Source organism: Leptidea sinapis, chromosome 1 (assembly GCF_905404315.1).
Source record: "Leptidea sinapis chromosome 1, ilLepSina1.1, whole genome shotgun sequence".
In the NCBI taxonomy this organism is placed as follows: Eukaryota; Metazoa; Arthropoda; class Insecta; order Lepidoptera; family Pieridae; genus Leptidea; species Leptidea sinapis.
Genome location: NC_066265.1, coordinates 6,761,564 through 6,776,208, shown reverse-complemented (window position 1 = coordinate 6,776,208; position 14,645 = coordinate 6,761,564). Strand labels below are relative to the sequence as shown.

Sequence of the window (14,645 nt, the reverse complement as noted above, 5' to 3'; positions counted from 1 at the left end):
ATGTTTTATAAAAAAATGACTCTATCGTAAATCCTACTCCACAGCTATTATGATTATTTTATAGCAATAGCAATGACAATACAATATTGAGATTAAGATTAAAAGGAGCGCAAAAAAATGCTGGGAGAGTTTCTTGCGCTGCTTCTTCTCTCTCAGACCGCCATTTGATTACGAGGCGGTAGTAGTGTCTAGTATATTAGCAATGTTGAGAAAATAAATGCCTTTCATGCCTTTATAGAGAAAGGGAGGTAAATAAAAATAATGCGTATAATTTGTACCGGCAAATTGTATTACTCGTAAGAATAGCTACGTCGTTAAATCTGCAGCAAGTTCATTATACTACCTTGACTACAGCCTTGACGTGATAACATAATAACATGTGCCAGCTGCAATATGTCAGTTCAAATGACGTCATTTGATTATCGGTAAAATACATTTAAAACTTTACATAAGAAAACGTTTGCTGTCCGACGTGGTCTCATTGAAACCTTCAGAAAACTGTAGAGTTTTTACTTGTATAAAAAATAAATATTTCTTTTAAGCTCATTCGAATTACAATAACAATTTTCATATGTAAATTATGCGTAATAACTTAAAAAAATACAATTATTTATTTAATTATAAAGGAACTTGCTACTTAAGATATCTTCATAATCATAATATAAATGTGAAATAATATGTACAAAACCCCTTGTTAATTAAGTTCTAGCAGTATATTGTCATAATATAAATACGTTTTACGAGCAAAAAGGATTATCACAAAACTTTAAACATTTGGTAGATTAGAATGTCATATGAGTGATAAGAAATCAATAAAATAATTTTGAACTTGATACACGTAAGTTCATAGTTATGACCACGTTTGTGGCTTGAAAATCAAATATAATTATAGGTGAAGTAGTTTTAGTATTCTACAAATTAAATTTGTATAGTTAATCCCAGAAGTGAGGGATATCACTTTAAAAAAAACAATTTGTTTGTTTTGAAAGAGCGACATCACGAGTCAATTTCCTAATATTAAATTATTGAGGTTGAGCAGGTTATCAACTGTAAAGTAGATCCTGTAGATGGAGCCACAAGCTGAGAGTTGAGCAAGACATAACAAATTTTATGAACCATACGTCACTCGAACCGTTGGCTCAGTTGAAAAGGGTGCTTGGACGGAACCCAAGAGGTCGCGGGTTCGAATCGGTCAAAAATTGTTACAAATTTATTTTGAATAATTAATCCCAGTAGTTAGAGATATCACTTTAAAAAGAATAAATTACTAAAATTTATCATTATTGCACCATTATTTTAAATTGACCTTAAATAGGAGAATATTTTCAAGTAATAATAATTATTTCACATTTTGACCATTAAAAAAACTTTTTACAAAAAATATTCACGTCATAGCTAAAAAAAGATAATCTTTAAAACTTATTCAATTCAACATTTTTGATTTCTTAATATTTTTGATGAGAATATGATGAAGTGACGAGCAAGACATTCACGACGTTACGTCGTTTTTTTATGACAATTAGGGTAGAGACGAGCATTACGTTCAGCAGATGGTAATTAATACACCCTGCACATTACAATGCAGTGCCGCTCAGGATTCTTGAAAAACCCAAAAATCCGAGCGCTACAATTGCGCTCGACACGTTGAAACATAACATGTTAAGTCTCATTTGCCCAGTAATTGAGTCAAATTAGCTCACTAGCTATGGCGCGCCCTTCGGACCGAAATACAAAAATGCTTACACATTACTGCTTCACGGCAGAAAAAGGCGCCGTTGTGGTACCCATAATCTGGCCGGCATCCTGTGCAAACGAGCCTTCTACTGGTAAAGTTAAGTGATACGTCCTACCCATTAGAATGCAGTGTCGCTTACGATTCTTTATTGAAACCAATATTATGAGCGGTAGCTGCGCTCGTACCTAAGAGCCAAAATATAAATATCTCATTCATTCATAGTCATTTATTTGCCATTAATTAATACGGTCGTATAAATTTGGTCAATATAGCTATTACTAATCAAATGCAAACTTAGTTCTTATTAAAATTTAATTACAATATAAAATACTTAATTTAATATGTATATAGAAATGATTATTAGATAAATTATTGAAAATTAGAAATAAGAACAGTAACAGAAACATGCAAATGCTTGCATTCATACATGCCTTCAGTAGAAAAGGAAAAGAGCCTGTGAAAAAAATCTTCGCACCGGTAAATTCACATTGAAATATCGGAAAATACAAATATTCTCGATAAATATTGCTTATCAACAAAATATTGTCGTTCGTTATGTAAGTATAATATACTTTAGTATTGAAAGCCGTGGACTTCTACCTTAGCTTTGCAATTGTGTTATTTGAGTCTCAGTCTTAATAAGGCCGCTGTCCACCGCTAGCGAAGAAGCGAGTAAATGTTTTTCTCGCTCCAGAAATGTACACAAGATCCCGTGTGAATTAAATAGAGATACTAATAGTTGATCGCTGATCGTCTACCTAGCGGTCATAAACTATAGACGTGAGTAGACAAAATATTGTGTGAAAGAAAGGGATACCTCTAATAGTGAAAAGGCAAAATAGAAAATTTAAGTTTATCTTTAGTTACTGTAACTGATTTTGATTGACAGGTCCTAAACAGACGCGCTCGGCTTAGTTCCTTACTATATTGAATACTAAACCATTAGCTGACGCATACATATAATGCATATATACAGTGGGAGGTCCCTTTGCACAAGATGCCGGCTAGATTATGAGTACTACAACGGCGCCTTCGTGAAGCAGTAATGTGTAAACATGTAACATATGTTTCATTCTGAAGGGCGCCTTAGCTAGTGAAATTACTGAGCAAATGAGACTTAACATCTTTTGTCTCAAGTTGACGAGCGCAATTGTAATACCGCTCAGAATTTTTGGGTTTTTCAAGAATCCTGAGTGGCACTGCATTGTAATGGGCAAGGCGTATCAGTTATCATCAACTGAACGTCCTGATCGTGTCGTCCCTTATTTTCATAAAAAAACGTATTATCGGGCGGTCAGGTCAAGACAAGAGCTGTCACACTGACTAAGCGATGCTGGCTTGCGTGTAAGACCCAGCGGTCATTTTCTACAACAGTGCGAGTAGTTTCCCGTTGCGTACCTACGCATTCTCACCCAGCGACAAAGCTATCAGAATTAACTTGCTTTTAGCTTCTAGCTAGTCGCTTACTCGTTCCTAGTTTCTAGATAGCTACTTGTTCATCGCTCGTGGTATGACAAGTGCTTAATAACTACCGACAAATTACGTGTGGGAATCGTACACCTGTCGGAACACTTCTCTGTCCATATTGTGGTAGACAGAACTCCTTTGTTATATTAAATAAACCAAACATAACTGTTTTATATTTATTGTGGTAAGTCTTTATTCCATTTTATACCTACCTACTTTGAATTTGAATGATTTGAATTTGTTCTAGTAAGACAAAAGAAACGTATTTCTCATCTTGATATGTTAAACTTTTTAAATCGTCAAACACGTTTAAATTCGATTTCAACAGTTTTACATGTAGAGAAGAAGTTATTGATTAACTAATTATGTAGAACATCTTCACGATAAATAGGTAACATAAGTGGGAAGAATCGATGAGGGTCGCAGAGGTCGCTTGCTTGTCGCAGTCTGGGTTTTGTTTCAACATCCCTATAACTTAATTTTAAACTATCATTTTTAAATGTCATTGTTCACTTTTGTGTTCGTATTAAAATTTAATCCTATTGTGACTTTTAATAAAAATTTATTAAAAAGTTACAGAATTGTACGTGTGCCTTATAGAATTGTTGTGAGGGAAACTACGAATAGAACAGATAGATCAAAGATTTGTTCGCAGATGTGATGTTAACATCCTCACACGCGTCTTGCGCTAAATCTGTGTGTATTAAATCAATGCTAGTAGGGAAGATGTTCAATTTACTTTGGCCGTGCGCTCCGAAATGACGTGGACAGATCTCATACAGCATAAAATAAGCGTTCATCACAACATCCATGATGGGCCAACACTTAAATATATATAATTTTATGAATATTATATTTTTTGTCAATATTAATTAAAAATATTTACTTTCGTTGATAGTATATAAAATAATATATGATGAAATTTATAGTATGATAGATGTATCAACGATTCAAGGTACCTAATCACACGAACTCAAAACATTGTCAATTTCAGACAAACTTAATTTAATTTATGCCTTTCAATAAGAAGTTTACTATGAAATGATACTACTGTAACTTTTTTGATTTCTTAAGAAATACATTATCTACGGGAAAGCCGGTTTCAAAAGAATCTTTAACTAGCCCGTAAATTAGTAAAATTAATAATTTATCCGCGACTGGAAAACAAGAATTCATTTTCGTCATACAAACTACACCTTCGAACCCAGAACCCCTAGCTCAATACATAATGTCACTTCCTGTTTTGCTAAAGGTTTTAATTAAAAAAAATTACGTTACAATGACGTCAGGTCTGGTCAGACGATTTAGAAGTTACCAATCAAAAGCTTGCATACATAGTAAATTTTTTTTTAAATTAAAATTCAAATATTTTTATTCAAAATATGATTTAAAATCACTTATTGAACGTCAAAAACTACCACCCATTCAAAAGAGAGTGCCTCAGACCCGAGAAGAATGGGCGCAAGAAACTCAACGGGCTTATTTTTTATATAAAATATGGATTACAATGTGATATCGTACAATAAACATTTATAATTAAAGAGTCTGAGGGTGTTCGCTTTTTTCCCAGTCCGTGGTGTCATTAAGAAAATCGTTTATGCTATAATAACCTTTCCCACACAATCGTTTTTAACAATTCTTTTAATCAACTGCTAGCGGCGCGCAGACTTTAATACTATAAATATACTAGAATAGAATAAAGATTTATTGATAACAAACCACCACAAAATTATTAAATAACAAACCAGAATGAGTAATAAATTCTTAGAACTAACTAATAAAACCAATTAAATAATACAATTTATTAGTAAAAACGAAAAAGTAGGTACTGTGCGGCAGTGAATGTCACCAAATGGAGCTAACTCAGTAATAAGCTGCACTGGTGTGGCGCCAATGTAGCACTGGTTTTCAGTAGCCCCAACATTAATGACTCCTGGAGTAGCCACTACTATTTTTTTTAATGACATTAAAAATTGAAATCAGTAAATAAAAGCAGTATAGATAAATATAATTTTTATATTAACTCTTAAAAAAATATTTGAAACTGAACGTAAGACTGTAAAAAAAATATGGTTATTAATAATAAATAAATGTTAATATAAATTATGGTATAAGATCAAAAAAAGGTACAAGCAGTTACACAAGTTGGTGTAACTACAAGGTTCCGTACCTATTCCAACGCGCGGGAGTTATACAACACATTCTGATAACCATCTTTGAAGTACTCATATAAACATAATAGTATAGTTAGTGACGTAGCAATGTCTATAACACAGACTGATCGCAGACTAAGAGTAACGTTGCGTAATGTGATACTGACGTATCATTCAGTCAAATCAAATCAAAATCATTTTTTTTTTATTTCAGTAATTCATATTACACTTGAAATATATCATTTTTTCATACAGCTCATTCGGAAGGCAGATTTGCTTAGAGAAGAAAGACAAAAAAAGAACTCTAAAGTTGCACTTTTCAAAACAGATTAGGGTCTCCGATCATTTTATCACTCACCAATCTAATACTAAAGATTGAAGCGACACTATCACTCATCAAATTAGACTACATTAGAACAAATACTGCTCCTTCTGTTTCTGCAAGTAGAAATTAGTAGATGTAACAATTACAGGCATACAAAATACCTAACATTGGGTATATCAAGTAACAATCTTATATTAGAAATTTTATTGAATTAGGCGTTAATTTGCGGAAATCCAAACTTATACAAATGATTTAAGTTTTCTTTAGTGTTAATTCCGCTAATATTTGTTTTTAAAACAATTCGACACGTGTTTCGCATCTACACGAGGCATCCTCAGGACGTGTTGTCTCGCCAAAATCTGGCACGATGCTGTGCCAGAATTGTTTTAAAAACTAATATTAGTTTTAAAAACTTAAATCATTTGTATAATCTTATATAACTTACTAAACCGAAACTATTATACGATGTTAGTAAGCGCGTCCACGAATGAGAAGCTAGTTGCAAATATTCTCAATCAATGTACATTAATATATAAGTGTCAAGAGCTCTGTACAAAGTTTGTTGACATGGTAACGGTCATGCGCAGTACATACCTAATTATCTATTCATAAACAATGGGTTCGAAAACCCTTGCTCGTCGATGCGCTACATTATCAATATTTCAAGAAGCTGTTTTCTCCTCGTGTAATATCGCTGAAGTATTAAACAAAGAAATAACAATATATACATGTAAGTGTCAACACGAGAACCATAATAGAAAATAAAAATAGCATATATGTGTTAAGCATTTGAATCATTAAAACAAACCCCAAAACAGTAAATATTATCTAATACATACAATGAGTGTCGTGCAATTCCGGTATTATCACTATGGCACTGATTAAATTTTATCTTGAATACAAACCAAAATACATCGTCTACGGCACACTTAACATAATAATTGATAACAAACACTTACCGAATACACTCCATAATGTTCAAAACAAATCTTCAATCTCCACCGTTATCAATCAAAGTATCACAACTCATCGAACAGTAGTACCTATCACCCAATTAGCCGGTACACAATACTGTCAGAATCACGTGTCACTACCGCGGTATTCACGCCAGCGCATGGCAAACAGAAAACATATATTTCACATGTAACGTACTAACCTCCCACACAGTTGGCGTAGAACTAAGTTCTGATGCACGTGGCTTATAGCTTACGCGACGAGCGCCCTTCCAGAGAGCTTTTGCGGGACCGGGAAAAAGCGACTTTCTTCCGCTTATATTAAATACCATTACTGCTTAATTACAAGCTGTATACGCAATTTATTTTCGTACGCGTATGATGTACGGAAAAGTCTAAAGGTTTTCCTTATCCGCATCGAGTTTCTCTTAATATTGTACTGATGTTTTGAGAACTAAATAAAACAGTAAAACCAATAAAAAGGGATCGCCATTGTTATTGCTATAATATTGAAAAAGTTTTCGCTGCGTAACGATCAGGTCTTTCGTCGAGTTTCAAATGATATTTTGGAACTTAGCACGTGCTTTTATTGCTCTTTATTTCGAAGTTTCTTTTGTTATTTGGTACAAAAAATATAATCAAACATCGGACGAGGCTATTGTTATACGATTTTAAAGATTATCACTCTACTTATTGATACGATCTCGGGAGCTAAGTTGTTTTATTCTTGCTATTGTCTTCTGGATAAAGTTCTGTTCATTATAAAAATACGGAATACAGATTTAGATAAATTTCTGTCAATATCAACACAAACATATAGATTTCTTCAATGACGTTCCATATGTATAGAACGTCATTGGATTTCTTACAAAATCTCGATGACACATTCATAATATTAACTTTGATATTATATTTATAAAATAATTTTGAAATATATGTTTATCAAAAATTGCTCCGTTGGAATTTATTAATTAAAAGGAATTCAAATAGTTTTTTTAATTTAAAAAGAGCTACTTGTTTCCAGAATGTAACAAACCTGTATCTTATTGTTCAAAAGAGCTCTTTAGTTATGGACATAACAATACATAAATAGCTTTCCAAACATCTCATAACAAAATACATTAAATTATTATCAACAAAGCACCAAATTCAGTAACTTGTATGGTTCAATAACGGTAGTAACTTTCGCTTGTATGAGTATTGAAAAGGAAAAATAAACATTGTCGTAATACATTTGAACGAGTGGAAAATGTTGTTAAATGGGCGCATACAACATAGGTCAGTAAGCCAGGCGAAAAGATCATTGTTTATTTCAAATAACTCCATCTTTTTAAATTAACTAATCTAGTTCTTATAATGTATGATGTTAATTTAAAAGATATAATGCAAAACATAAGATTAGAGAGCGATGTAGAAATAAAGAATTGAAAGTTGAACAAGATATACCAAAACTTACTATCAATTTGTACTCAAACGGTTAGCTCTGTTGGAAAAGCGATCAGGTGGACCCGAGAGGTTTTGAGTCCCGCATCGTTTATTAATTATGGTTACAAATTAAATTTGTAGAAATAAAGAAGATAAAGTGACATGTATTGAAAAGGGCATGGAGCTTATGAATCTCGATTGAGTGCATTTTATACATGGTATGAAGGTCCCGATAGTCGAGAATATAAGGTTGATGTTAGTGGAAGAAGAGAAGAAGAAGCGGGCCCAACCGAAAGACGTTTACTATTGAACAAAAGCCTACTGACGGTAGGCCGTGCCAGATATCTTCACCAATTCATTGGTCCATCTTGTGGGGGACAAACAACGTTTCGTCTTCTGGTGCGTGGTCGCCAATCGAATACTTTATCCATTCTTCAAGTAATGTACCCTGCCCCGTGCCACTTCAGCCCGGATGATTGCGATCATCCGGGCTATGTCAGTGACTTTAATTCTCCTACGGATCTCCTCATTTCGGATTCTATGTCTTAGGGAAACTCCAAGCATAACCCCCTACATTGCCGTCTGAGCGGCCATGATCTTGTAAGCGCACTAGAAAGTGCATGTCTAGTATAATAAGAAGTATTACTCTTATTTCTAGTCCACCTCACCTCAGTATAAGCTAGAAACCACGTCTAATGTAGAGTTGCTTAAGTTAAAGTGGCCCAGTGCTCTATGAACAGCTCACAGTGCCTTTTAGAGACGTCGCTTGTGTGTTTTCCAACAAATTTTTCACTGGTGTGTGTCTTTGACATAAATGGTAATGCACATAAAAGTACCATTATTCAATTATTATTTTTATTAAAAGATAGCTTTTGAACGTATGTTAATAACTTTCACTTATAAAGTATCAAATGCTAACACTAAACGGGTGTAAATCATTTCGCGTACGTGATACGATTAAATATAGGTACTGATTTACAATCAAACGAATCGGTACGATCTCAAATGACACTGGTAGTGAGGTAGGGACTCCCTTTCGTTGCTCTCTCTAGTAGGAAAGTTGAGTCATTATTTGAATGAGTACATATACTATTATTTCCACTATGAAAATAAGTATATTGAGCAAATAGGTGACTTTTTGTGAATAAAATACTGAGAATAAAAAGTTGATTTTTTTTTAATGAAACATTCCTTTTTAGTGACTGCTTATAGCCTATCTGATATGTAGCGTGAATAGCACTCTTCTGTAGCCCAAAACTATAAATATTAATATCGTATCACAGCAAATTACATAACAATAATTGCTTCTGGTAAGTACTGTTGGAACTGGAAATGAACTCTTCTGTTGATATAACAATACCGCGTAAGATGATATTTAGGAATACTATTAATCTAATATATTCTATTATAATTCAGTCATCTGCAAACGATCCAACAAATTAATGGATAAAAAAATTCTCAAAAGCATTCTCATGAAACTATTTTCCATGACCTAAAAATATCGGGTACTCTCCAAAAACAAATGTTTAGTAACTTGCTCAAATGGCTGTTGGGATTCTTTTCCTACTTAGTTTATTTTTCATAAAAACCGAACACTGATTTTTTTCAGAGTGCTTCATGTTATTTTATCATCCTTTTCATACGTAAGTTATCATTATGTTGAAAAAACCTTTCGTTAAAAGACTTACAGAAAACTCTACATTAACAACATTAGTTAAATGTAGCTATAAAATTACATCGTCAATAGCAGTGGTAAAATCACCGCGTATCAAATGTTCACCAATGCTAATTACCTGCCTAATAACGACCGCAAAACATAAAACCGATATCCGTGACAGCATACAAAAGCAACATACGAGATGGACATCTAATTTCACAATTTTCGTCGTCAGAGCGATATTTGGGACTGCGACAGGACCGCGTGACGTTAACACTATTCCTGTACCAATCGATAAAATATCTAACAATAATGTCGTGTGATGAGATAAAAAGTTTTTAAGTGTTCTTATACTTACACATATCTATTTCAACTACAGGAACATTAAAGTTGCGAACTAAATGACCAAATTGCATCAAATAGTCAAAATAGCATAGAAACAGCAACACATATTAAGCTCCCAAATATTCAAGGATTACGTTCTAAAGTATAATGTATACATTGTAGTAATACTGCTGATGCATTTGGCTGAATTGAATACAATATAATTTTGTTTTGACTGCTTGTTAAATCTTATTGTTAACATTATACTCTTCTTAATATGAACTTTTCAATATAGTTATGACACAATGTGTACATGAATCATTTTATACGAAACATCAATCACTTCGATTACATTAAATTTTAAAAAGATATTGAAAAACTGTACAAATATGACATAAATATTTAAGGGTAAAAATCACACTCCAATTATTCTTACGTTGTTAGAGCAAAGCATGTTAGAGCGATTCTAATTTATAACTTATAACATTACAACAACACTATAATCATTTGTCTTTCTCTTTCAGACACATAAAATAAATAATTAAATATATTTTGCACGTATGAAATCAAAAGTCGACGATTTGGAATAGGCCACCAGTTCAAAGCGAGTATCACGTAAATTTGTCACATGAAAGGACGTTTAATTTGCTGTTTCACTAGCTGCTAATTACAACTTTGATTGCTGTGGCCACGTTGAAACGTGTCATGGGCATACGCTTTGGATTTATCTTAATTCACCTTTACATGTATAATTCTATCGGGTGGCGTGTTTGTTTAGTTCGTGTTTCAATGATGAATACCTTAAATGAATGCTTTAGTTGAAATATGATAAGACACCTGGTGTGGAGTAGTTTAACATGAATATCTTACTGATTGACATACTATTTAGAGCCATAACCCACCAACAGGTTTTTGTCACACAACAAGACGCGACGTGGTGCAATCAGTTTCAAATTGGAGGTAAACAGATTGCAGACTTGTTATTTTTTTTTAAATAATTTTTTAAATAAATTTCACCGTCTGGCTACATCTCCTATATTTAGAACGTCCTGTTAAAGGTGCCAACTTCTTCTTCGTCGTCCCCTCACTGCTGATCCCTACTCCAGGACTCCATAGACTGTTAACAGCACGCCTCCATCAGTTATGGTAGGTGGCCTGGTACAGTGCTACGTTGACAGGGATACCCAGATGCTCGAATATCAGACTTCGGCCTCTCAGTCTTTTCATCTTTACCTTCCCTGTCACAACCAGTTTTTCGAAAATATTTTCGCTTCTGTGTGAAATGTACCCGAAATATTTCAGAACTCTTTGTAGGCCAATCTGAGACAACCGCTGATGTTTTTAAATCCTGAGCTCTTTTTAGACAGAGAATATTTTATAAATTTTAGGTTAGTGTGATGAGCTTTTTTTTTTTCGAGAGGATTAAAATACATTTACGTATTGAAGACCCCGAAACGGGGCCCATATGTCGGGCTCGGGTGTAAACACCCCCTACCGACTAAAAACCTCCTCTGTGCTGATAGCCCTGAAGGCTTTTACAGCGAAGCCGGGCGGGGCGGCTGGGGCCTTGGAGGCCGAAAATGTAGCTCACAGGCGCGGGGCGTCTGGGACGGAGACTCGAACCTCGGACCGCCTGCTCACTAGGCTGGATGGAGAGAAGATCACTAACGATCTAATATATCTGTTAGTCCAGTGGACTCTAGCTTTGACGAGACTTCGCACTCGCCGGCGAGTGCGGCGAGTAAGTATGTGTGAGTGTATATAAGTGTGTGACTATTTGTGTGTAGTGTTATTGTAGGTGTGTGATTTGTGATGTGAATGTGAGTGTTGTTAAACGATTACAGGACGAGGATTATCTCGTCGGGCTTCTATCAAAGAGTGATGAGCTGTCGAAGGAATCCTGAGCAAGCGGCGCCAACAGCACATTTCAAGGACTTCAATTCTTTGCCAGTCCGCTGTTTTCAATTTTCATGTCTCTGCCCCATAGAGAAATGTGGAAAACACGAGAATACGAACTAGGTATAGTTTTGTTAGATTAGTAAAGTTCCTGTCTTTCCATACCTTTCATGGTATATCAATTCGTATATCTAAAGGTGGTATACCTATCGCCGCTCAAGTAGGTTTTACTACACATAGACTCATCCTAATTCATGTTGTGCATTTTTTTTGGTTTTAGCAAGAGTCTCAGCTCACTCTTGCAACATGCTCACCAATCACCAATTACTTATATCAATATTAAATCATACATGTTATGTCATTTTAAGCGGAAGTTTGTACCCAGTATTTGTTCTCATTTTACTAAAGCTATTAAAGTCAACCTAAATACGATAGTTGTCATAAAAATGCATGTCGAGATGGCAATTATTAAATTGAATAGATTCATTACAGAGTCAAATGCTTTTTAGATGTTTAATAATCTCACTATTTATTGATTTACATCAACGATCTATGGGCTTTCTTATGCATATCATACCATTATTGGATAGTATTGGGAGTCACATGATAGAATATTACTTTCTGGAACCTTCTGGAGTTCTTACTTCAGCCTATGATGCTCTGCTGCTAATAACTGGTGAAATTTATATTTACTACGTAAGGTTTAATACTCAAAACTTTTTGTCTAGGTAACCTCGAGAGCCATTTAAAAAAAATTACCTTCAGGGAATAATCACCAAGTGCCCTGGGGGCCACAGTAGATCCCCAAATCGGGGTATAAATATTTGGACTACCTGTGGTCATTGTACCTAACTGTGGTCAATGCAGCTCTGGCGCTATAAGTAACAGGGCAATCTTGTTGATACTCGTACCATCTACTTCAGATGAACGAAGAATCTCTTTCAATAATAGGATACAAATAACAATCAATCAAGTATTTTTTTCGAATTTCACTGTTAGTTCACAGTTGACGTGTAAACCAAAAATATACGGCCAAATTATCCCTAAAACTGCACGTCATACAAACAGTTGCTTTTTGACTGCGCAACTGTTTTGTGGAGTATACCAGTATATGCATTTTTGCTTGTTTAATCAATCATCTAGAAACATGGAAATGGCCTGCATCACTTAAGAAAATGTTGATGCACCGTAGGAAATTATGTGAGCAATCTTGCAGCGCATTTTATTTAATGTTAAAATTGTTGACTTTTTTAAAGGCTATATAAGGTCTCTCGAACGACTCGTCGTCCAAGGACGAGTGGAAGGCAAGCGGTCACGAGGTCGGTCACCTACGCGTTGGACAGACCTGATAAGTGCTGCGACACAAACCACCATAGTCCAATGTTCCCTAAACGCTGAAGATCGTGGCAAGTGGAGGTGCATTGCGAGGGCTGCATCATCCACCACAGATACGTCTTGTGTGTACCTACAGTCTCATAAGGCAACCACGACCACTCTGTCAAGAGTGAACGACTAAGGAGAGATAAGGTCTCTCTGTCTGGGGTCGGTACCTCATGTCTTATGTAAAATAACACGAAGCGTATATAAGTTACAAAATTTTGAAAGCTGACATAGAGTGTCAATATCCCACGCACACAAGCATCCTTGAAGTCTTACAAACAGCCAATACACACTCTAATATAAAGTTGCCGTAATAATAAAAGCTATTATATAATAATGATAATAATAATATTGACTCACACAAATTATAATGCCCCAAACTAGGCACAGCCTGTACTATGGGTACAAGACAATGATATAATATTTAATATACTTACTTACACATACATAAATATAAATAAACATCCATGACTCGGAAACAAACATTTATATTCATCATATAAATGTTAAAACTTATTTAAAATGTTGAATGTACCTAATTAGAATAACCAACCTAGATTTAGTATGTATTTGCTAATCAATTGTTAATGTTAAGTTGAGTTATTGTTGGTACATCTAAAATAAATAAATAAATAAATGATTGCACCTACCGCGATTCAAACCCGGGTCCTCTAACTCAGTAGGCAGGCTCACTAACCACTGGCCCATAGGGGTCGCTATTGTTCTTAGATAGTACGGCATCTAGTTGGAGCGCAGCGAAGACCAATCCCTAATCTAATCAGTTACTCATAGACTCCATCAGTCATTTGTAATAATAACATAAACATTAGTAATAGTAATTTAATAGATTTGAGAACCTCCTCTTAGTTTTGAAGTCGAATGAGAAAAGTTTAGGTTGTGACATTATTACGATTATTCTTTTGACATTAGAGTACCCATGGTGTGTAGAGTTCAATAAAGAAAAAATATCTATTAACGTAGAATTATAAACACATTAATACTCTTCTTTCTTTCTTTTCTATCGTCATGCAGCCCAGTATATAGAATAACTCAGCTAAATTTGTTGTTTGTGGTTCTTCTTTAGATTATCTTTAGTCAGGATAATTAAATGAAAATAGTTAAACAAAGAGGTCTCACTTTATCAGTTTCATTCATATATCGATTATGTTTAAGTTATTGATGATAATGTTCATTAAATACTATAGGTAACCCTTTATAACATGAATGCTTTGAAACTATTAACTTAAACGTTTTATTATGTTTGTTTAGTACAGTACTGAAGTTTATTCTAGACGCATATAACTTACGCATAAAATTAAATAATAGCTTC

General features: G+C 34.3%; 1 protein-coding gene across 1 annotated transcript in view; it reads right to left on the bottom strand.

Annotated features, from left to right (window-relative positions):
• The window catches only part of LOC126979443 (collagen alpha-1(XVIII) chain-like), a 297,501-nt gene extending 290,660 nt beyond the window's left edge, over positions 1-6,841 (bottom strand). Inside the window, exon 1 of the mRNA XM_050828757.1 lies at positions 6,640-6,841. Within this exon, the coding sequence (XP_050684714.1) occupies positions 6,640-6,653 (14 nt within the window). The 5' untranslated portion in view covers positions 6,654-6,841. The remainder of the gene's footprint in view (positions 1-6,639) is intronic.
• Between the last annotated feature and the right edge of the window lie 7,804 nt (positions 6,842-14,645).